Source organism: Caretta caretta, chromosome 4 (assembly GCF_965140235.1).
Source record: "Caretta caretta isolate rCarCar2 chromosome 4, rCarCar1.hap1, whole genome shotgun sequence".
NCBI classification, from domain to species: domain Eukaryota; kingdom Metazoa; phylum Chordata; order Testudines; family Cheloniidae; genus Caretta; species Caretta caretta.
The window spans coordinates 78,682,492-78,705,974 of record NC_134209.1 but is presented as its reverse complement, the minus strand read 5'-3'; the positions used below and the strand labels follow the sequence as shown (position 1 = coordinate 78,705,974).

The window sequence follows — 23,483 nt, the reverse complement described above, 5'->3', positions numbered from 1 at the left end:
GACCTATTTTAAATCAATGCAGACCAATGATATCATTTCAGTAGCATATCTCTTCAGAAAAAGATCATTTGTAAGAGAAGTACCACCTAAACATATTCCAGAATGCAGAGACATGTTAGTAAGGTTACTCAGCATATAACATACCCTTGATCAAGCATATACCTACAGCACACACCTCAAAAACATTAAACTGGCCCAGCTACAATATACAGCAGGGGTAGGCAACCTATGGCATGCGTGCCGAAGGCGGCACGCTAGCTAATTTTCAGTGGCTCTCACACTGCCCGGATCCTGGCCACCAGTCCTGGGGGCTTCGCTGCTGGCCTGGGATTCCATCCGCTGGCCCCGATCAGCCCGCTGCTGGCCCTGGGTCCCAGCCACCGGTCCCAGGGGCTCCGCTGCCGGCCTAGGGTACTGGCCGCCGGCTCCGCTGCCGGCCTGGGGTCCTGGCCACTGGCCCATGGCTCTTCAGCCACCCCCAGCTGTGGCCCACTGGCTCAGCACCCCCACCCTAAAAATTGTTGTACTGGGATATTTTTAAGTCCTGATTTGCTGCCTACCTCACTATCATGCCACATGAAACAGCGCACTGCGCTGAGATTAGAGATTAGAATGTACATGCAAGAACTGGAATCAGAATTTTCTGTTAGATTTCAAGATTTCCAGTGATTTGGCCCAATGCCTTCTTTTCTAATTAAACCTGAAAAGTTGAAGAAAAGCGACTTGGATTTGTCTGTATTTCAGTGGATGGGTGTTGAAGATTTTGAAATGCAGCTCATTCTGTTAAAAAGCTCAGAATTGTGGGCATCAAAGTTTGGAGATCTGCAGAGTGCACTTGAAGCTACCGAGAGAGATCATGGGGCCTCTATTTTGACCTGCTGGACGTCCCTGCCAGTGAAATTTAACTGTTTGAAGAAAATTGTGTTTGCAGTGCTTTCAGCATTTGGATCCACATACCTGTGTGAACAGGTATTTTCACACATGAAATCTGTCCTCTGTCCCCCTCGGAGCCAGTTAACAACTGATCACTCAGAAGCCTGTGTGCAGCTTAAAGTATCCAAATACATGCCAGACATTGGAAAACTCAGCAGGAAAAAGCAAGGGCAAGGATCACACTAAACTGATAAGATCTGCATTTTAATTTAATTTTAAATGAAGCTTCTTAAACATTTTAAAAACCTTATTTACTTTACATACAACAATAGTTTAGTTATATATTATAGACTTATAGAAAGAGACCTTCTAAAAATGTTAAAGTGTATTACTGGCACACGAAACCTTAAATTAGAGTGAATAAATGAAGACTTGGCACACCACTTCTGAAAGGTTGCCGACCCCGATATATAGCTTTATACATTGCTTAGCAAACATTTGTGCTGTGTGAGGGAATGGGTGCTTGTGGCATGCGGGAAGAGCTGTATCAGATGTATTGGAGAAAGACATAGAAAAACCAACACCAAGGAAACAAATTCAGAATATTTAGAAACTTCCAATGGGTCCGGAGGTATTTTTGTAACTTTAAGAGGTTTTAGTTAGGGTTTTCTTCTGCAGTCTAATTTGCTAATTTACTGGGAGTGATGGTAACATCTATATTTACGATTACCTAGTTGTTTTCATTTTGGTCACTTATGACTTTCTCAAACTCACTTTTTGGATTAAAATTTTATAGACTTAAGCTCTGACTAAATGTGGGTATTTTTTGGAAAGTTTAAGCAAAATTTGTTCATTGGTGTTTGAATGGGGGGGGGGAAATGAAAAAATATTTATCCCATTTTAAAAATATTTTTGTAGCTTTTTTTTTACATCCCTAAATAGAAGGGAATAGAAGATTGAAATATGGCAGAGAAACAGAAAAATTGGTTTTGATATGACCAAGGTATTAGGGTTTGACAGTCACATTTTGCACATGTACAGTAGTTTGTATGCAGTTTTGTAACACTTTTTACTAATATCCTAAGTTAAGAAAGCCTTCAGAGAGAGAGTGTGTGTCTGTCTCTACCTTAAGTGCTCAGAGCCTAACCTAAACTCATTGTAGTCAATGGGATTCTTTCCCTTAATTTCAGTGCTTTTTGGATCATATCCTAAGAGCACACAAGGGCTGGTCAAAATTTTTCCATTAAAACTGTCTTGTCACAGGAGAATGGATTTTCAGCTAAACAGATTTTTTCATTAAAAAAAAATCTGCTTTGCGTAGAAATTTTTTTTTTCATCAAATATCAGAGCACCCAAAATATTTTGGCCAAAAACAAATATTTTGATTCAGAAACGTGGCCGTGGTGTATCATGAGAATAGTGGTTTTGTTTCCTCATGTCTTCATTCTTCTCTATGGGCCAAGCTACTAAGTCAGATTATATATCCCATATGCACAGTCACCACTGCCACAGCACTGCGTCCCTTCATCAAGTCGCGAGACTTTTGGTGGTTCACGCGTTGATGCAGTCCAACCAGGGAACCAAGCCTATTGAGGAGAATGGGAATATGAGGGATCTGAAATATAACTCCCATGACGCTGCAGTGACATTTCTGAATCAAAACATTTGGTTGTGGTTTTTTTTTTTTTAATTTTTGCCAAAAAGTTGAAATTCTCTACAGGAAAAAACCTGTATTATCTGACTAGTTCTGTTAGACACTTTTATAGGACAGCATGATGGAATTTTTTTTTAAGAAAACAAATTCCATGTTCAAAAGGCCAAGATAAATAAAATGTTATAGTTGCACATTAAGCATTCAGAAATAAGACAATGCCTATGTTAAAATTTTAGTACAATATTTTCTTAGGATCACATAATATTTATAAGACAAAATTATACAATTTTTTTCTACAACGTCTATACAGTGCATCTTGCAATTGGTGTGATTAATGAAGCAGAGCACTCCAGGAACTCTGCCCCCATTCACTGTTCACTTGCATATAAATTACATTAATGAACATGTGTTTTTTCTGGCATACACAGGTACTGCAGTACAGCAGAAGATGAAGTCTGTATAAGGTTGTGAGGAAAATTGCTTGGTACTGTTCTATTGTATTATTTAAGAAATAGTATGTGATCAATGATTTGAAGTCCGTGTCAAAATGCGTAGTCAAAAAGGTAGTAAGACTGTGCACTCTACCCTTTACATCAGTTGTAGTCTTCCTTTTTTAGAGAAATAAGTGAGAAAAAGCAGTCTATGGTATTATTCTGTGATATGCAGGGATATCTTTTCCTGCAATGAATTACAAAATAGCATTGAATAGAAGATACAGAAGTTCTTATATGAAGCACTGTAAAGTGAAATTAGGCAATATGTCAGTATATTTATCAACATGTTTGGGGGGGTTATAAATCATTTTTATTACAAAATATCAGTATGGATGTCATTAGCTTTAGCCATTATTATGTCTGTTAAATCAGTAATACTGAATTTTTTCGATTGTGCTACTGTACCTCATCTATGCTTTTGTGCTATGAAAGTCTGACATTTCATTTGATTTCTGTTTTTTTTTTTAAGTTTACTCCAAAAACATAGTTTGCAAATAATTTTAAAATGGATTTGACAAGCTTCCATACAATACCATATAAAAGAACTGGTCACGCAACAAATCCCATGTAGAATGAAGAGCTCTTTCACTTGTGAATAACCTACTCTTGGAGCTTCAAAGGCACTCAGATTAGTCCTCAAGGTAAATAAAAACCTAGGATTTGTAGGCCAGATTCAGAGGTTAGTCTAAAAGACTACAAGGAGTCTAAGTTTATTTAACTTACACACTGAGGAGACTAGAAAATAGTTTCTTGCTTCAGATTAGATTCACTTCATAGTTAGTTTGATTCCTTTAACTTTTATATTTATTTATTTAGATTCACAAGGCTAAAATCAGATCCCTTTAAATTTACATAGGTTTCTGTATGCTAACTTAGTCTCAGGGTATGTCTACACTGCAATTATACACCCACATCTGGACCATGTCAGCTCACTCGGGTTTGCATGCTCAGGTTGTGTGGCTATAAATCTGCAGTGTAGACATCTGGGCTCAGGCTGAAACATGGGCTCTGGGACCCCTCCATCCATGCAGTGACTGTTAGACCCTGATTGAGTAAATTAACCTCTCTAACTATTTTTATAGGATTTTATCCCACTTTCTTTACTAACTACTTGGTTGAGGAGCGCTTTGGTTTACCTGACTTCAATATTTGCCATTACTCAAAAGAGTATCTTTGCAGTTTGTTTGTGATATTGTTTCTTGTTCAAGGAATTGTACCCACACATAGTTAAAGCCTCAGCTGGTGTAAATTGGTGTAACTCTATTGACCTATGCCGATTTACACCAGCTGTGATCTAACCCAAGGAATATATACTAAAAAATCTTTTGTTTTGGCAAAAATAGTTTTAAAAAAGTGAAACTAACTTCATCTACATAAAATGGCAGGACAGAATAGGTAAATAGTTACTACAACTGCACCCAGTTCATTATCGAGGCAGGTCCTTCAGGGTCACTGATCAGCTTTGCCATCTTTTGTCAGAAACTTTAGGCATAAGTAGTAAGTCAGAATTCAAACTATAGTCAGCCAAATCAGCTCCTACACTGACTTAGTTTCTGGTGGGTCCTAGCCCTTGTGATTAGATTAGTGACTGAGTGACCATTTAATCTCTCAAAGGATCTCTAATTTTTGTTCAGTCATTTGTGACATGTATCTCTAAGGCATTCCAGCTTCCTTTGTGATATGAAATTTAAATCGGCCGATGTCCATCTGTAAAGAGATATTCAGATCTCACGGTGTTGTGTAAGGATGTAGACAGAAAAATGTTTATTACCCTTAAATATGAAAAAAAACCTATGTGTTCCTAAAACAAGGTATACTCTGTTTTCCCCTACAAGCAAGTCTGTTCTTCTAAAGCATGGGGAAATCATACATATGTATTCTATAGCTATAATCAACTATTTTCCTTCACCTATTCTGTTCCTCTATATGTACTTCCACACAACTGTTTGCTACTCTGTCAGTTTTCCAGCATGCCAGATGTCAAGTTCCACTAAATTCCTTATTCCTGTTTTAATTTGTGAATGGTGGATTGTTTGTCTCAAAATATATTATTGGCATTTTTTTCAGTAATCAAAATTTATATGGATGTTATACACTTTTCTAGAAATTGTATAATGCTGAACTGCTCAAAAGAACTGAATGTTCAGATAAGTGTTTTACTATCACACCTATGTGCCACACCTCTTTAATACCACATATTGTTTGTGAATTGGCTTTCTCCTACTGCTTTGTTGTCAGGAATAGGAAAATCTTGCAAAATATTTTTGGGAAATAGTGAGCAAATTGAAATTGAACTTTCCCAATGGGAAAGTTTAAAAAGGGAGAGATAATAGGGGAGGAGGGAGCCTTGGAAAATGACAACAGGAAAAAACTTTTTTTTTATTTCCAAAAAACAAAATGAAATGACACTAAGTTGATATGAAACAAAAATGTTCATTTTGAATCATTTTGAAACATTCTCTGGAAAATCAAAATATTTTGCTTGAAATTTCTCATGGGAAAGATTTTGATTTTCCATCCAGTTCTATTATTTAAATTGCATGTTTATATGCTAATAGTTGAACTACGGATTACAGTATTTATTTAAAATGCTGATGTTTTAGTACTGAAATATGAGATCTTGTTACAGCTCTCTCTGCTGAGAAATGAGGACACCACAATTTTTTCCATGTAAATTATTAAGTGTGCAGATTAGTGAAGTTCCGCTGTATCTTTCTTGTAAATTTCACATATAAAAGACATCTGCTTTTACTTGACATATTAGAAATGTCATGAATCAAATATACACAGTGCATTTAAATTGATAATGTAGTAAATGTAATTACCTGCAGTGCTTGAGAGCTGATTCCAGTACTATAGCTTTGGGGCATAAAATAGGCAAATGACAATTTGTAATCAGGTTGTTTTGCATCGCCTTGATTTTTGAAGATGACGATCTAGTCCCATTTTACAATAATCCAACTAATTAAAATTAGTAACAAAAATTATCATTTTTTCATTCTCTTTTTCTATTCTGGGTCCAAGTCATCATTTAAAGTTTCAGTATGGAACAATAAAGTTTGGAAAAGTGTACTAATTTATATTATAAGAATGGCCCTAATTTAAGATCATATAGGATGTATTTCTCCTCCTCCCACCATCACCCCTCCCATAATGCTCCTCAAAATGTGTGTGTGTGTGTTGAATTTGAGACATAGAAACAGGAATTGTCATGTTGTCCCCCAAAATGGGCAGTACCACATGCTTCAGAGAAAGGTGTAAGGAACTGGCCAGTAGGCAAATGTGGGATAATCTGCCCTCCACATTGTTTTATCCTGATCTCTAACAATGAGAAATTGGTTAAATCCTTGAAGCATAAAGTTTAATTCCCCTTCCAAAATTTGTTAGCATTAACTATTATAACATGGGTAAAAGATGAGGCTAGGGTGGGACAGGATCAGTCTGATCAGCTCACAGCCATCCATACATTTATAGATGCAAAAGATTTATCCTCCTCTCACTTCTGCACACTTCCAGTCAGCAGTGTTCCCCAACCCCGGGGTACTCAGTTTTAGTTCCATTTCAGAGCTGGGAGCCAAGGACATCAAGGAGATGCTGCCTTCTTTTCACACCTACACTAAATAAGATATAGACGCTACATCTTTGGGGTAGGAGTTGATCAGACACAGATGGTCACCCAGGCTGCTTTTCTGGAATGAAGGGTACCCATGGGATCTGTGGAGACTGACAGCATCATGGAATTACTATGGGCTCCTTGCTATTGATGCCAAGATTTTATCACTAGTGTTAACATAAGATTTTGTTTTGAAAAATGTGAAAGGAAGTACTAGACTAGTAAAAAATTGCAACATCAGGGCTATCCAAAGGAATGGGGGGAGAACACATTATTTAAAACCCAACAGACTTTAACAGAGCCAGAGCCTTGATACATCAGCAGTTGCCTCCCCAAGAGTTAGTGACAAGCACCATCACCCATCATGAAAACACTTTGTTTCAAATTCATTCCACCCAATTTCTTTTTCAAACACACACCTGCCATACAGCCAGTGGGAGAAAGGAAGCTCATTTCAATATTTCCCAAGTAGTACTGCATAAATTAAGGATCTGTGTTGTCTGCCACATAGATGTATAATACTTGTATTGAACTGTCACCAGCAGTAGGTTTGGCCAAAGCAGATCTTAATTTAAAATATCCTATGTGATTATTTTATGTACGTGTAATCTTGGCTCAGGAGCCCATTTTCACTCTACTAGAAAGGTCTGGCTCATTTTGAGCTTACCTTACCCACTCATAGGCCAATACCAGAATTGTTTCGTGTTGCATATTGAGATGAGGAATTCTGATTTTGTGTAAGTTACACAAAAGAGGAACAAAACATGATTTTATAATAAGCTCCAGTTTGTTTATAATATATGTAAATATGTGCACAAATTCAACATGAAAGTCATTCATGAGAAAAACTAAAGTCTCAGAGCTATGTTATGAGCAAAGATGAATAAACAAATATACAGATACTTGTCCCTGTAGAAATCGTCTTCGCTGATATACTGACATGCTTCAGTTTTACTCTAAAATCAAAAACAAAACGTCCAGACTGTCATCCATGTAAATAAAATGTGCATTAGACTTTACCACCAAGTTTCTTGGATTGCAACATAATATACAAAATGCAAATAAAACAATTTGTTTTAACAAATGATTTCTGCTTTGGTCTGGAGTTTATCAGCTCTCAAAAGGTAAGTAAGTTTGGGCTTAGTTTGTGGTTGGATGAAGACCTCCAGGGAAATGATCCTGGTGACTGTTTATTTAGTAGGTAGCTATTTCTTCCTATTGAATCAGTATAAATGAAACAGCTCTAGCTTGGTATTTTACAGAATGCTGGGCTATTGAAGGTGTCTTTGGGATATCATGCTAAAGCCAAGGTCTTACTAACTTGTGGTCATTAGGATCCCTTGACACTTTTCTCAGGAGTGTGAGTGATTTATTTCCATGTTACGCTATCCTGCCTCCCTCAATTCTCACCTACAGTTTGTTAGATTTGATGTTCTTCCTCACTTCCTGCCCTAAAGTGAATGCTGTTAAATAGCTGCACTTTCTTCCCCAGAAACGGATATATTTCCAGGTGAATAGAGTGATTCCTTTGTGTAGATCTGTGTGGATATATAGTAGTTTGTAAAGTACTTGGGTATCATCTGGATGAGTAGAACTGGATAAATGCAAGATATATTGGAAAATTATTTTTATAAAATTATTTATACTAAAAAAAGTCATATTTTGAATGTCTAATTAAATACTGAACATGGAAATTACTAGAGAAAAGGAAACCATAGACCACATGTTGCATTTTCTGTTTGTTTCACTTTTCAATTTTTAGCATAATTTGAAAGATTGCATTTATCATACAGTAAAAAAAAAATACATAACTAAAGAACTTTGTATATTTTATTTCAGTATGCAGTGACCTGGAATTCAGGGAGGTTGCAAACAGACTGAGAGACTGGTTCAAGGCACTTCATGAAAGCGGAATCCAAACCAAGAAGACTAGAATTTTACAAAGGCCTGAAAGAAGTAGTAAGAGATTTCTTCTTTTGAATCCAATTTGGATTCTCTTTGCTACTTTTCCACACTTTTGTTTTTCCATTAATGAGACTTTGATTATTCTAGTGACTCTTAAAACTAAGCTTTATACAGCAAACCTGTATAGAAACAGTAATCTATAACTTTGAAAAGTTAATTTTCTTACTGAGATTCTTCTCAGGGTGTAGAACTATGCTTTTGTATCGACATCAAATGTTCACCTCAAGTTTCTAAAAAGGACTATTGTTTTGCAAAACAGTGGCTGATGAGAGAGTTATATGAAACCTATCACTCACAAAGCTATTATTTAGCCCAAGGTTTGATTGCTATTAGTAATACGGCAGAAATACTTTGCTAGATCATGATAATTAGTTGCTCTATAAGGAGGGAAAAAGGGAGGAAGTAACTGCTCCGCTGAGGGAGCCATTTAGCAACTTACCCTATCATTGGAAAGCTCTGCTGTGTACAAGCTTTTAATTATATGTAGCCCATCACTTCCAGTTGGTGTCACAGTGGATGCTGACACAGAAGAACATATGAAAGAGAAGCATGTAAAATAAAACAGTTTTCAAGGATACACTTCAAAAGAGGAAGAGTCAGGAGTGCTAATGAAGTGGAAATAGTAGGGGAGGCATTTTGGTTTTAGCTACCTTAAATATTTAAATAGAATTCTTGTTTTAGAAAACATCAACAAATCAACTTACATAATTATCTAAGGGCTTTGTTTAAAATGGCAATTACAGCATGCAGCAGAGCTCTTGAGCGTGGTGTCACACTGCAGTACGGAGTTAAATTAGACTTTGTAAGCATTAAACCTGTACCCTACATTAACATGAAGAGCAAACTCTCTATGAATTTCTCCTGTGTATATGTTGAATGGAACTTGGCCACTCCTGAATGTTTACTTTGGTCCCTTCACTGTTAGCATTTTTAAACTGTTGAGTTTGTTTCTGCCTTTGTTTGTTCAGCCTGGTGGTGAGGGGAGGAGCTGAGCTAAGCAGAGTGACTTGTATAACCCCTTTTTCCGTCCCAGCTTACTCGGGAACAGGTACCTTTTGCCAGGGCTCCTCATGTCATTAAAGATAATGTTGATCTTGGGGGTCCCAGCTGAGATGGGAAAATAGGTGGTAATCCTCTAGTCACCCCTCTGCTGTAGTCCTCTTACTTGTATGAATATATGTCTACATGGACACCTGTGGCTATACCTTGATTGCCTACCGAACAAAAAATACAAATAATCAACACTCAAAATAGAACCAACACAATTTTACCTAAGCTATCCTAACAACATACAATGGAAAATGCAACTGATGAGTAAGGTGAAACTGTTATAATTGTATCAGGGCAGTAGGTGACTCTGCAATAGTTCAGCTAATGGCTGCAGCATTCAGCAGCAACATAAAGCTAACCAGTGATCTTAGTTTTATACATGGATCCACCCCAACCCTGAGTGTGCATTCTCCCTTAAGTTTATACTCCTGGGCCCTCTCTTCCATTGGTGCACAGGGTAAGATGGAGTCCAGGACAGCTATCTGTACATCTAACGAAGGCACTCCAGATGAAACACAAGAGTCCACATGAGACAGTTTTGTATTGCAACCAGCATAGAATGCACAGTATTAGCTGATAGTAACAATTGTTATCTGTTGGAGAATAGTAGCCCATGATTCTCACCATACAGTAAGTTCCCCGTCTTTTCTTAGACATAATGTAGCCACACCAAGACTTAGCAGTCTCTCTTCAACCCAGAGAGCATAGCCCAGGGGTTAGTCACTCATTTCCTCAATTGTCTATAAGCCAACTTCACACCAGCTGCGCAACGACAGTTTCTGGCTTCCACTCTGTGCCTCAGTGGGGAGAAGGAGGCCGTGAGCTGTGGCCCAGCACTAGCAAGTTGTCAACAGTAGTGCAATCTTAACCCTGGTCACGTGTCTTCAACCCTAGCAACTCAACACAGGGGTCCGTCACAGCTTTTCCTTACCCAAACCCCCAAAAGGAGCAGTAGCTCTCAGTTTCAGCTCCTTTCCCTGATATGGAATCCATGACCTCTGACCCAGGAAGCTGAGTCCAGCCTCAGAGGGTGCACACCACTGTACCATGGAATTTGGAGTCCTTCAAAGCCAGAATACAGTACACAGACATCAGTGTAATGAGAATGCCTCCAATAGGGATGAAAGGCTCCTCAAGTTAGGGCCTATACTTGGTATAAAAAGTCACTTTGTAGGAGAAATTGAGAGCTGCTAACAGGAGAGTTTTGGCAGGAGTTTAGAGGAGGAGTATGAGAGGCTTTCCTTTCAGCTTCAGCTCTACATGCAATTTCAAGATGGACTGAGGTTGAATCGTGGTGGTGAACTGAAATGCATGTGCCATATTTTCTTTCCTCCGTGAAGTGACTTCCTGTCCATGAAGTATAAGTTGATGGATGTGCTGAAGGAGAAGATTCTTGGATTGGAGAGACAGGTAGAAACACTGCTGAGAATCAGAGAAGCTGAGTAGTTCCTAGATAGCTAGATTCAGGAAACATCGGTACTCCATGATCAAGGAAGAAAGGAGCTGGCCACCAAGGAGTTGGAAAGAGAGGAAGTCAGAGAGGCATAGTGCCATTCTGAACAGCTGGAGATAAACAACCATAGGCAGGCTAGGGCCTCCAGAGAAGAAAGGACCAGGAGGAATTCCACACAACTACAAGTTTCCAGTTGATACCAGGTCATCAATGTGTAAACTGTGGGAGATACTTCTCAAGATCCAGCTGGCCCAAGGGAATGGAGACATATATTGGACACAATGTGGATGGCAGCTTGGCCTAATCTGCAAGAAAATCAGTTTTGTTCACAAAGAGTTCTCCAACCGTTCAAGGAAGACAGATGCTCCTTCTTGGGGATTCAATACTCAAATGTATCAAAATAACATTCTGCAAAGGAAAGATGGACAAAGTGTGCTGCCTTCCCAGAGCCAAGACACAAGACAGCATTCTAAGATTGGATAGGCTTTTAAAGTCAACATAAAAGGATCCATTGGTAATGAGTCATATCAGCACTAAGGACAGTGTGTCACGGGATATCTTGCAGATAGTAGATGGCTTATCCAAATAATTTTCTCTGTGATCCTTTCTGTCCCAAAAGCGATGGTAGACAGAAGGTAGAAGATTCTGGAAGCGAACCACTGGCTAGGTAAGTGGAGTGGGGTTTGGGCTTTGTGGAACATTGGTCCACCTTGTATGAAGAGGTGGCTATGTAGTTTGGATGGCCTCCACTTCAATAGAAGGAATTCCTGGGGACAGGCTGGCTAGAGTAGTCAGGAGGGCATAAACCTTGTATCAAAAGGGGAGGGTAAAAAGTGGGAAAATATGAGCACTCAACACAAAACTAAGATATTGAGAACAAAATTAACGAGGAACTAATGAGCATGAAGAGAAGAAATTCTATCCACTAGTGCTAGGAGTCTAAGTAACAAACAAGAGGAAGTGGAATTGCTCATTTATGAGCATAAATTCACTCTAGTTGGTATTGCTGAAACCTGGTATACATGGCAAAAGGGGAGGGGAGAATGACAAGCTATGTCAAAAATGGCATTACCTGTTTTCAAGTCACTGATAACTCAGAAGAAAATGATCTTGAATGCTTATGGATCTATGCCTGAGAGATAAACACAAGATGGGGTATTAGTTGGTCTGCCACAGAACACCAAATCACACTAGAGAATAGAATGACCAGTTCCTTACTCACCTATCTATAATGTGTAGGGGGGGGGAAATTTGATCAATTTGAGTGACATATGCTGGAGATCTCAAGCTACCAGTACTAAAACATCCTTGGAATTTCTAAATATTACAGATTAAAGCTTTCTAACTTTAAGAGTGTTTCATCCAAGATAGGGGAATTGTATATTATACTTCATCTTGATAGATAAGGAGGAACTGATAACAGATTTAGATACAAGTGATTGTGTCTTGAACACATTTATAATGTACAAACCAAAGTCCAGACCAGTGTTGTATATACCTGGTCCCTTAAAAGGGGAAAGCTGAAAACAATTATGAGCCAAATCAGCTGGGAGGAAGAATTTAATCAGAAAAATCTGAATGATGATTGGGAATTGTTTAAGAATACTTTATCCAATGTCTATAAAGCCACAATCCCACAACTGAGGAAGGAGGCTGTTCTGGTTTAAAAAAAAAAAAAGACTTGGTTTAGAGAAGTGAAGGCAGTTATAAAAAAAATTATAAATTAAACAACAAATAGAAGAAAGGGGAAGATGATAGTAATAAGTATAAATTATAAGCTAGGAAACAAAAAAAATTGATAAGGGAAGCACAAGAGAAATCTATGTCCAGTAAAGTTAAGGAGAATAAGAAGGAGGTTTCTTTAGTATATTAAGAACAAAAAACATTCTAACAATGTAATTGGTCCATGATTAGATAGAAATGGTAGAATTACCAATAATAATGTAGAAAGGCAGAAGTATTCAATAAATATTTCTGTTCTGTATTTGGGGGAGAAACACATGAGGTATCATGTGCATCCAATGAAGTGAGCTGTAGCTCACGAAAGCTTATGCTCAAATAAATGTTAGTCTCTAAGGTGCCACAAGTACTCCTTTTCATATCATATGACAGCACTCTTTCTATTCCACTAGTATCTCTGGAAGATATTAAACAGCAGCTACCAAAATTGACCTTTTTATATCAGCAGGTCTGGACAACTGGCATCCAAGAGTTTTGAAAGCTGGCTGAAGAGCTCAATGGACCATAAATGTTGATTTTCAATAAGTCTTGGAACACTGGGGAAGTTCCAGAAGACCGGAAGAAAGCTAATGTGCCAATATGTAAAAAGGGCAAATGGGATGACCTGGGTAATTATAGGTCTGTCAGTCTCACATTGATCCTGAGCAAGATAATGGTGTGACTAATACGGGACTCCAATAATAAAGAATTAAAGACAATATAATTAATGCCAATCAACATGGGTTTATGGAAAATAGATACTATCAAATAAACTTGATATCTTTTTTGACAATATTATAGGTGTGATTGATAAAGGTAATAGGGCTGATGATAGACTTCTGTAAGGCATTTGATTCCATATTGCATTTTGATTAAAAAACTAGAAACATTAAGATATAACATTAACATGGAACACTTGAAATGGATTAAAACTGGCTGATAGACTTCAAAATGTGATTGTTAATGGAGAATCATCATTAAAATTGGTATGTTACTAGTATGGTCTTGCAAGGATCATAGAATATCAGGGTTGGAAGGGACCTCAGGAGGTCATCTAGTCCAACCCCCTGCTCAAAGCAGGACCAATCCCCAATTTTTGCCCCAGATCCCAAATGGCCCCCTCAAGGATTTAACTCACAACCCTGGGTTTAGCAGGCAAATGCTTAAACCACTGAGCTATCCCTCCCCCCAATCAGTTCTTGGCCCCCCACTATTTAACATTTTCATTAATGACCCAGAAGAAACTATAAAATAATCACCAATACATTTTGTAGATGACACAAAAATTGGGGGAGTGGTACATAATGAGGTGGACAGGTCACTGATAGCAATCTGAATCACTTGATAAGCTGGGCACAAGGAAAAAATATGCATTTTAATATTGTAACCCTTCTGCCAGGCCAAGTTGATAGCAGCAAGGGCCGGGTTCAGTACACAGGGGTTCCCTCTCATCAAAGCAAATGCAAAACTGGCTCGAACCCCACCCAGTGACCTGGGAAAATCTTACACACACCCCTGGGCGCCTCAAAAAGGCAATACTTCCCCTCTCGCAAGCACAGAGTCTCGGTGTAGCAGAGAATCTTTAACAACATGAGGTAAACGACATCAGCATTAAATTGGGAAAATACCACAACTAGGGTTCATCAACCAAACCATGAGCAAAGACCCCCCCAGCAAATTGGACCATGTCCTTTCCCTCGGGTTCTTGAGTTCAGCAACCCAAAAATCACCCAAGTCCAAAAAGTCCAACAACCCAAAAGTTCATCTGCAGAGTGTTACTCCCCAGTCTGGGTGAAAATGTGGGGGGGGGGGGATGGGAGGGCAGAAGAGGTAAGGGGCACCTTACATGATCTGAAGCTGACTGCCCTGCAGCTCCATAGGGCTTCAGTCCGATTCACTCCATGAGCCGCTCTGCTCTGCTCCGCCAGCTGTCCCACGAACTGCTCTGCTCTGCTCCGTATCCCACAAGCAGCTCCCGCTGTCCCATGAACTGCTCCGCCAGCCAGTTCACAAGCCGCTCCAGCCGTCCTGCGAACTGCTCTGTTCCACTCTCCAATAGATCTTCAGGCTCCCCACTACTTAACACAGTGCTCAGTGATTCAGCTCTTAGTAATTTTAGCTCTTTAGCGATTTCAGCTTGTAGTAGTGGGAGCCTCAGTGCTGGTGCATCATAAGGCCAAAGTGAATTCAGCTCAGCACCTGTAGCTAGACTCCTAATAAACCCAAAATTAGCTCTGATGTTCCACCGTGGAGAGAGACAGAGGTACAGTTGATGCTTCAGGCCCTCTCAAAGGGACCCTCACCACCAGGTACTAATACCTATTTCCAGCCTCTCTTTATTCACAGAGTACCCATGCCTAGTGAGTGCTGCTTAGTTGATGGCGAGTCCCTTCATCATAACAAAAGACCAAGTACAGTTCCACTGTCTTTGATTCCCATAATCAGGATAATAACCATTTATTCTTCCTGCCCCAATATCAGAGACACTGGGGATCCCACAGCAGCCAAAGTGACCATGAGCTATGGGCTCATTCTAGGCAGAATGGGTGTGCCTATGCAAATGAGATCAGCCCCTGAAGTTCTTTTCCACAACTTGCCACACCTCACCACCAGATGTCATCCTGACTTTGCTTACGATATGGTGAAATGTGGATGTATAGATGTACATATGTAGGCAATACTTACATGATTGGACACTCTATCCTAGGAACTGGTGACTCTGAAAAAAATTTGGGGGTTGTGGTGGATAATTAGTTCAACTTGAGCTCCCAATGTGACGCTGTGGCCAAAATAACTAAAAGCGATCCTTGGATGCATAAACCAGGGGATCTCGAGTAGGAGTAGAGAGGTTATTTTATCTATATATTTGGCACTTGTGCAGTTATGGCTGGAATACTGTGTGCAGTTCTGGTGTTCGCATTTCAAGAAGGATGTTATTAAATTGGAGAGGGTTAAGAGAAGAGCCATGAGAATGATTAAAGGATTAGAAAACATTTCTTATACTGGTAGACTCAGAAAGCTCAATCTATGTAGCTAAACAAAGAGAAGGTTAGGAGGTATCTTGATTACAGTATATAAGCACTTGCATGGGGAAAAATATGTAATAGTGGGTTCTTCAATCTAGTAGAGAAAAGTATAACATGATCCAATGACTGGATGTTGAAGCTAGACAAAGTCAGACTGGAAATAAGGCATAAATTGTTAACAGTGAGAGTAATTACGCATTGGAAAACTCACCAACAATGGTGGTGGACTTTGCATCATTGACCATCTTTAAATCAAGATTATATGGTTTTTTTTTCTAAAAGATATGCTCTAGGAATTGTTTTGGGACATTCTATGGCCTGTTTGGAGAAGGTCAGACTAGATGATCACACTGGTCCCTTCTGGCCTCGCAATCTATTAATACTGTTCTTCCATTCCACACACTTTTCTCTACCAAAAAATCCCATTTATTTTCATTTAATTGGAAATGCTATTTCTCTGTGTGATTTCTCATGCTAAAATAATACTAATAGTATAAAAACAAAATGAATTAAAGATGAATCTGTCTTATCAAGGAAGCATTCTTCCCACGATCTGAGGGAAAATTGCTTCCGAGGCAGGGTATGGAGAGAATTGTTAGAAAATGGAAAAGCTCTATTTCTCTTTATTGTGCTTAAAGAAGTTTTATTACAGTTATCTCTCTCTCTCACACACACACACTCTCACACACACACACACACACACACACACGGCAAGGACCAGGACCCAGTGTCACAAACACACACACACGGCAAGGACCAGGACCCAGTGTATCGCTTCATTGGTATAATCAGATATTTGATTGAATGATGCTTAATCATCAGACAGATTATGAAGTGTATTTGATTAAGTATATTTTAATTTCTTGTTGGAGAGGCCAACATTTTTCTATCTTTCTTGTTTTAATTAGTGTGGTAACCAGACTGCACAATGATAATGGGTACCAGTTAAACTGAAAATAATTTTAAAAAATATATTTAGTGATTATCATCGTGCAGTCTGGTTACCACACTAATTAAAACAAGAAAAATAGAAAAATGTTGGCCTCTCCAACAAGAAATTAAAATATACTTAATCAAATACACTTCATAATCTGTCTGATGATTAAGCATCATTCAATCAAATATCTGATTATACCAATGAAGCGATACACTGGGTCCTGATCCTTGCCAAATACTGGTCTTGTAGGCCGTTGCAGGGAGCTGGTTGAATAGGTGAGGGTCTAAGATGGAGAAGCCTGTGCAAGCCTGATAATGGTTCTGGAGAGTAAAACTCCAGGAACTAGTAAGGACTGAACCAGTATAAACAGGAGTGCAACTCCAAGATGTGACAAAAGAAGCCACTAGATGTTAAATGAAGTAGTAGGGAAAAGGGAAAAGGCAGCCTCTCAAGAGGCTGTAGCTATGTCAGCGGTAGAAGCTCTCTCGGTGACTTAGTGCTGCCTACACTAGGGCTTGGATCGGTACTTATGTAGCGTATTATTCACGCACCTGAGCAACATAAGTTATACTGAAGTAACTTGTAGTGTCGACAAGGGGTTAGAAACATGTTCAACTACTTAAATTGTTGTAGTACTTGTGAATCTGAATTGGTTTTAAAAGTAAGAATATCCTGTTTGTTCAGTCCAATACAGATGAGGTGTAAGCTTTCTCATTTACTAGATTTAATTTAAACAAGTCAGTGCAAAGAGAATGATTGGACAAACTCTTTCTGTAGGAATAAGAGAGTCATTAAATATTCAGTCACTTGTAATTTCTCTCCACAAATAAGTTTATGATGCAACAAATGTGTTTTTTATTCCTTAACTAATTACCTAATATAGTGTACCATCTCTGAAAACAGATTACAGATACTCATACACTGTTACACATGTTGCTCTCCTTTATTTTACTTGCTAGGCAGGAAATGTTTGCAGTGGGTCTGCTTGTTTGGGGACTGAATTACTTTCTTATGTATTTTTAACATTGAAATATGGTTATTTTTTCTTTTTGATTACACTGTGCAGTGAATGAGGCTGACCGGTTGGTTCTGCTTTAAATTGTGGCTTTGGGATAACTGAAATATTTCAGATGTGACTTTATTAAGACAACTACATATTTTTTTCTGATATGCTCCTTTAAAAGTTTCAGAGTAACAGCCGTGTTAGTCTGTATTCGCAAAAAGAAAAGGAGTACTTGTGGCACCTTAGAGACTAACCAATTTATTTGATCATAAGCTTTCGTGAGCTACAGCTCACTTCATCGGATGCATACTGTGGAAAGTGTAGAAGATCTTTTTATACACACAAAGCATGAAAAAATACCTCCCCCCACCCCACTCTCCTGCTGGTAATAGCTTATCTAAAGTGATCACTCTCCTTACAATGTGTATGATAATCAAGTTGGGCCATTTCCAGCACAAATCCAGGTTTTCTTCTCCCCCCACCCTCCCCCACAAACCCACTCTCCTGTTCATGCTTTGTGTGTATAAAAAGATCTTCTACACTTTCCACAGTATGCATCCGATGATATGCTCAAATAAATTGGTTAGTTTCTAAGGTGCCACAAGTACTCCTTTAAAAGTTGTTCATTTTGGGGCAAAGGAAGTCATTACAACTCCTGAAGTGATTGGCAATGTTTCTATAATTTTCAGGATAAATATATACTCTTAACGTCTTATTGGGTTATTTGGTGCTACCTATGTGTTACTCTCTTTGTGCACAAAGACGTGAAGAATGAGATCCATTGAGCATAATAAATCCCTATTAAGAAATCCTTTAGATATGTCAGCTGCTCTGCTTCCTCAAAGGTTAAATCCTGAATGAAAGATGAAACAGTCCTGACTAAGTCTTTCTAGCAGATGGTCAACGGATTGTGTTAAGTGGACCCAACCTTTTGATCCCCCATGTTTCCAAGCCAGCGGGGTCTTCTGGAGTCAGTCTCTAGCTCTGGACCTTTACAGCACACCCTGGGCTGCAGACTCCCGTGTCAATCCCTTCCTTGAGGAGAAGGAGAAGTGGGACTCTGAAATCTAACTGCCTTAGGCCCCAAGACCAGTGCTGAGAGTTCCTATGCCTTCCCAATCTCTTATGTGTGCTTCCTCAGAGTTCTACCATCCAGGAACCATGTGACAGTTAAAGCAAGGAATACAGGCTTGGCAAAGGAACATCTCTCTCTCTCTCACACACACACACACTCTCTCTCTCTCTCTCTCTCTCTCTTTACTGTTAGACAGCACAGGCAATACAGACCTATGCAAAATGATAAACATACAATCTCCACTATCACAGTCCTCACCACTCCAGAGAGTTCTTGAAGTAATCAGTATCCTTGAGGGAAGACAACGCTCCTTCTGCCCCACCCTGACCCATACACACACATACCACTGCTCCATCTATGTCTTCTGTTTCTGGCAGTGGATTTGCTTTCTTTAGAGCATATCACTTTTAAGAGCAGTCTGTGGCTCCTTTATCTCTTCTGCTGGAGATTTTCCATTCTCCATTCCCCTTGTTGGCTATTGGGCAAAGTCGTCATAAAAGTCAGTGACTCTGCCAGTCCCACCAGGGTGGAACTATTTGAGGTTGATAGCCCTGTTTGAGCTTCACAGACATAGTTTGCTTTTGCTACAAAATGGAAGTTCTAAATTGCAGTGAAGGTTTCAATCATAAATTCTATTCATAAAACAAAAACTAATTCATAAGTTGACATAGACATAGCCTCTAAACTGTCAGTAATTAATTAGCTTACTGTGCTGCTATCAAGCTAAAAAAATGGGAGAAGCCCAGATCATTGCTTTTTAATCTATGGTTATGAAATTTTGTTTAGCTGTTGCTTATATTTAAAATGTGATGCTCCTTAGTGGTGTAAACGGAATGCTTTCTAATACTTAAGGGATTTAATTTACAAACTTTGTCTTCCCCATAATTCAGTTGGTGCCCAGAAAAAAAGGAGGGAATGTCTTAATAGTTCTTTGTATTCAGGTTGTAGTTAGAAGGCCCATTCTGCTGAGCACTGTATACACACACAGTCCCTGCCCTGAGAAGTTTACAGTCTTAACAGACAACATAGATGAAAATAGGGAAATATTATTACCCCCATTTTACAGATGGGGAACAGAGGAAAAATAAGATTAAATCAGATTTTACGGGTTTATTAAAATAGTTTTAATAGACTCTGCTTATTCTTTTATGTATTTATTAATTTTGATGGGGAGCAATGGAAGGGAATTAATGTCCAGCAAGAAATGTGATTCCCAAAATACTTCGGTTAACTGACTGACTGTCTCTGAAGAAGTCCTACTGCAGGCTTTTGTGTTAGACATTGAACGATCACAGGCTGAAGAAGACATGGTGCGTCTCCTAATGGCCCTGAAAGACATTAACTACTTGCATGTTGATCTGGTAATTGTTTTGAAGAAATTAGAGAAGATACTAGACATGAAAAAAATCACTTGTCCACTTGGACAGAACTAATGTAATTAAGTATTTCACTGGGATTTCAGAAGCTGACATACTGACATTGAAGGAAGATAAGAAATTGTCAATTTTATCTAACTTTTTTAAATTGTCATTTCAAGAGTCTACTTTGACACTCTTAAGTACTGTGAAAATCCCAGAGAACCCTCTGTGGGAAGAGATACAATTGAGATTGTGCAGACACAAATTAAAGCATTATTTTTACTCCCATCCTTTTTATTATATAAGTGTCATACAGAGCCACACTGAGCAAACAGAGATTTGGAGAATGATTCTTGCCTAACCTGGCTTCATTTTTGAACTTCTGCGATTGGATGATTGCTCTCTATAAGAGAGAAATATTATTTGGAGGTATCACCTTAAGAAAAAAAACCTACACTGCTGAGCTTACTGTATGAGAAAATGCCAAGGACCCTGAACTGTAAAAGAAGTTGTTGGCAAGCTGTAGAATTCAATACATCATGCAATAGCCAACATGGTGGCAAGTTTCCTGGAAGGAAGAAAGATTCTTTTTTAATGACCTTGTGCATGTGCCAACTTGGTGAAGGGCCAACTGGCCACAGTAGGAGCTAAAAGAAAGAAGATGCTTCTGGGCAGGAGTTGGAAAGAAAACCCTCTTTGCTCAAAATTAAAAACCAAAGCAATGAGCATCAGTATTGTTGGCTCAGGTCTGGCTGGATTGAGTCTCATTTAGAGGGGAAAACTGTCTGAGTTACATCTAGGTCTTCCTTTTTCCTTAAAAAAAGAACAGGAGGACTTGTGGCACCTTACAGACGAACAAATTTATTAGAGCATAAGCTTTTGTGGGCTACAGCCCACTTCATCAGATGCATAGAATGGAACATGTAGTAAGATATAGATATAGATATATAGATAGAGATACAGATAAGTTGGAAGTTACCATACAAACTGTGAGAGGCTAATTAGTTAAGATGAGCTATTATCAGCAGGAGAAAAAAACTTTTGAAGTGATAATCAAGATGTCCCATTTAGACAGTTGACAAGAAGGTGTGAGGATACTTAAGGAAATAGATTCAATATGTGTAATGACCCAGCCACTCCCAGTCTCTATTCAAACCCAAGTGAATGGTATCTAGTTTGCATATTAATTCAAGCTCAGCAGTTTCTCCTTGGAGTCTGTTTTTGAAGCTTTTCTGTTGCAGAATTGCCACCCTTAAGTCTTTTACTGAGTGGCCAGAGAGGTTGAAGTGTTCTCCTATCGGTTTTTGAATGTTAGGATTCCTGATGTCAGATTTGTGTCCATTTATTCTTTTGCGCAGAGACTGTCCAGTTTGGCCAATGTACATGGCAGAGGGGCATTGCTGGCACATGATGGTGTATATCACATTGGTAGATATGCAGGTGAACAAGCCCCTGATGGCTTGGCTAATGTGATTAGGTCCTATGATGGTGTCACTTGAATAAATATGTGGACAGAGTTGGCATCGGGCTTTGTTGCAAGGATAGGCTCCTGGGTTAGTGTTTTTGTTGTGTGGTGTGTGGTTGCTGCAGAGTATTTGCTTCAGGTTGGGAGGCTGTCTGTAAGTGAGGACTGGTCTGTCTCCCAAGATCTGTGACAGTGAGGGATCATTTTTCAGGATAGCTTGTAAATCTTTGATGCGCTGGAGAGGTTTTAGTTGGGGGCTGAAGGTGACAGCTAGTAGCGTTCTGTTATTTTCTTTGTTGGGCCTGTCCTGTAGTAGGTGACTTCTGGGTACTTTTCTGCCTCTGTCAATCTGTTTTTTCACTTCAGCAGGTGGGTATTGTAGTGTTAAGAATGCTTGATAGAGATCTTGTAGTGTTTGTCTCTGTCTGAGGGATTGGAGCAAATGCGGTTGTATCTTAGAGCTTGGCTGTAGACAATGGATCGTGTGGTGTGCCCTGGATGGAGGCTGGAGGCATGTAGGTAAGTATAGCAGTCAGTAGGTTTCTGGTAGAGGGTGGTGTTTATGTGACCATTGCTTATTAGCACAGTAGTGTCAAGGAAATGGACTGCTTGTGTGGATTGGTCTAGGTTGAGGTTGATGGTGGGATGGAAATTGTTGAAATCATGAAATCCATCACAACTACTCCTGTTCTTTTTGCGGATACAGACTAACATGGCTGCTACTCTGAAACCTTTTTCCTTAGGAGACCTGAACGGTTACTCCTACTCACCAAATGGGTGGAGTCTGCTGATCCACATAGTCTCATAACATTGAGAAACTTATGAGCTGGAGGAGCCTCTGAGTAACCAGTTTCAAGGCAGATTTTAGGGGGTTTTTTATACAATACATTTTCTATCCTGTTTTCTTGCAAAGGAGCCTTCAAAGTATGGACCAGATGCAAGGGATGAAGGGAACTTGCCATTGTGCTCTATTTTATCAGTAGAAATTATTTCTCTTGGACACATGTGCTCACTTTTTATGTAAAATGAGGTGTACTCTAAATAATCATCTCACCAGCCCTTCCCAAAACCCTGAAGCTAACCTTGTGCATATTGGTGTGATCATAGTGAGCATGAATGTTATGGGCTTTAGGAGAGTGACAGCAAAAGCATGTTCTAGTCCAAAATGCTGCGGCTGGGTCTGCTTGTTAGAATATTCAGGCCTCTCCGGGGCTCAATCAGGTTGTAGCTGATAACGTGGAGCAACCTCCCTTGCTGTAGTAGCTGCTGCAAGAGGAACTCCTCTCCTGCATCCTCCATTTGTGCTCGTAAAAACATGTAGGATGTGTGCTACAGTCTCCATTGCCCACTGCTAGCTATTCCAAGAGAGCCCCGGAGGAGTGGTCTGACCTTCTGCAGTAAATGGCGCGAGAGTCTTGCAGATGCTGCAGCTTGCCTCTCAGCACTACTACAAACTGTGATCTATCTAGCTTCATACCTCAAATGGTCTTAATTGGCTTTGAAGTCTGTCTACACTGGATAACAGAATAGAGGTCAAATATTTACTGCTGCCACCATTATAGTGGAATCTAATCATGTTTAGGGCACATTTTCACCTCATTAATGCTTTTGCTGGTATTAGGTACCAATCACAAATTCTTGAATCATTAAATAGAGACAAACCAGTAACCTGAACATCTCCACACATTGTGGCTCAAACACATCCTGAGATAAGATGTATTTCAGCACTAAATGACATTTCTCTGAGATATGGAGGAGAAAATCCCCCTTGTGGAATGGCTGAAGAAACTGTCATTTA

General features: G+C 39.2%; 1 protein-coding gene across 3 annotated transcripts in view; it reads left to right on the top strand.

The window, feature by feature from the left end:
- Window positions 1-23,483, top strand: part of SPOCK3 (SPARC (osteonectin), cwcv and kazal like domains proteoglycan 3) — a 389,564-nt gene that overhangs the window by 345,042 nt on the left and 21,039 nt on the right. For all 3 annotated transcript variants that reach the window (XM_048847640.2, XM_048847639.2, XM_048847637.2), the window contains one exon: window positions 8,474-8,593. In XM_048847640.2, coding sequence (XP_048703597.1) covers window positions 8,474-8,593 — 120 coding nt within the window. The remainder of the gene's footprint in view (window positions 1-8,473; window positions 8,594-23,483) is intronic.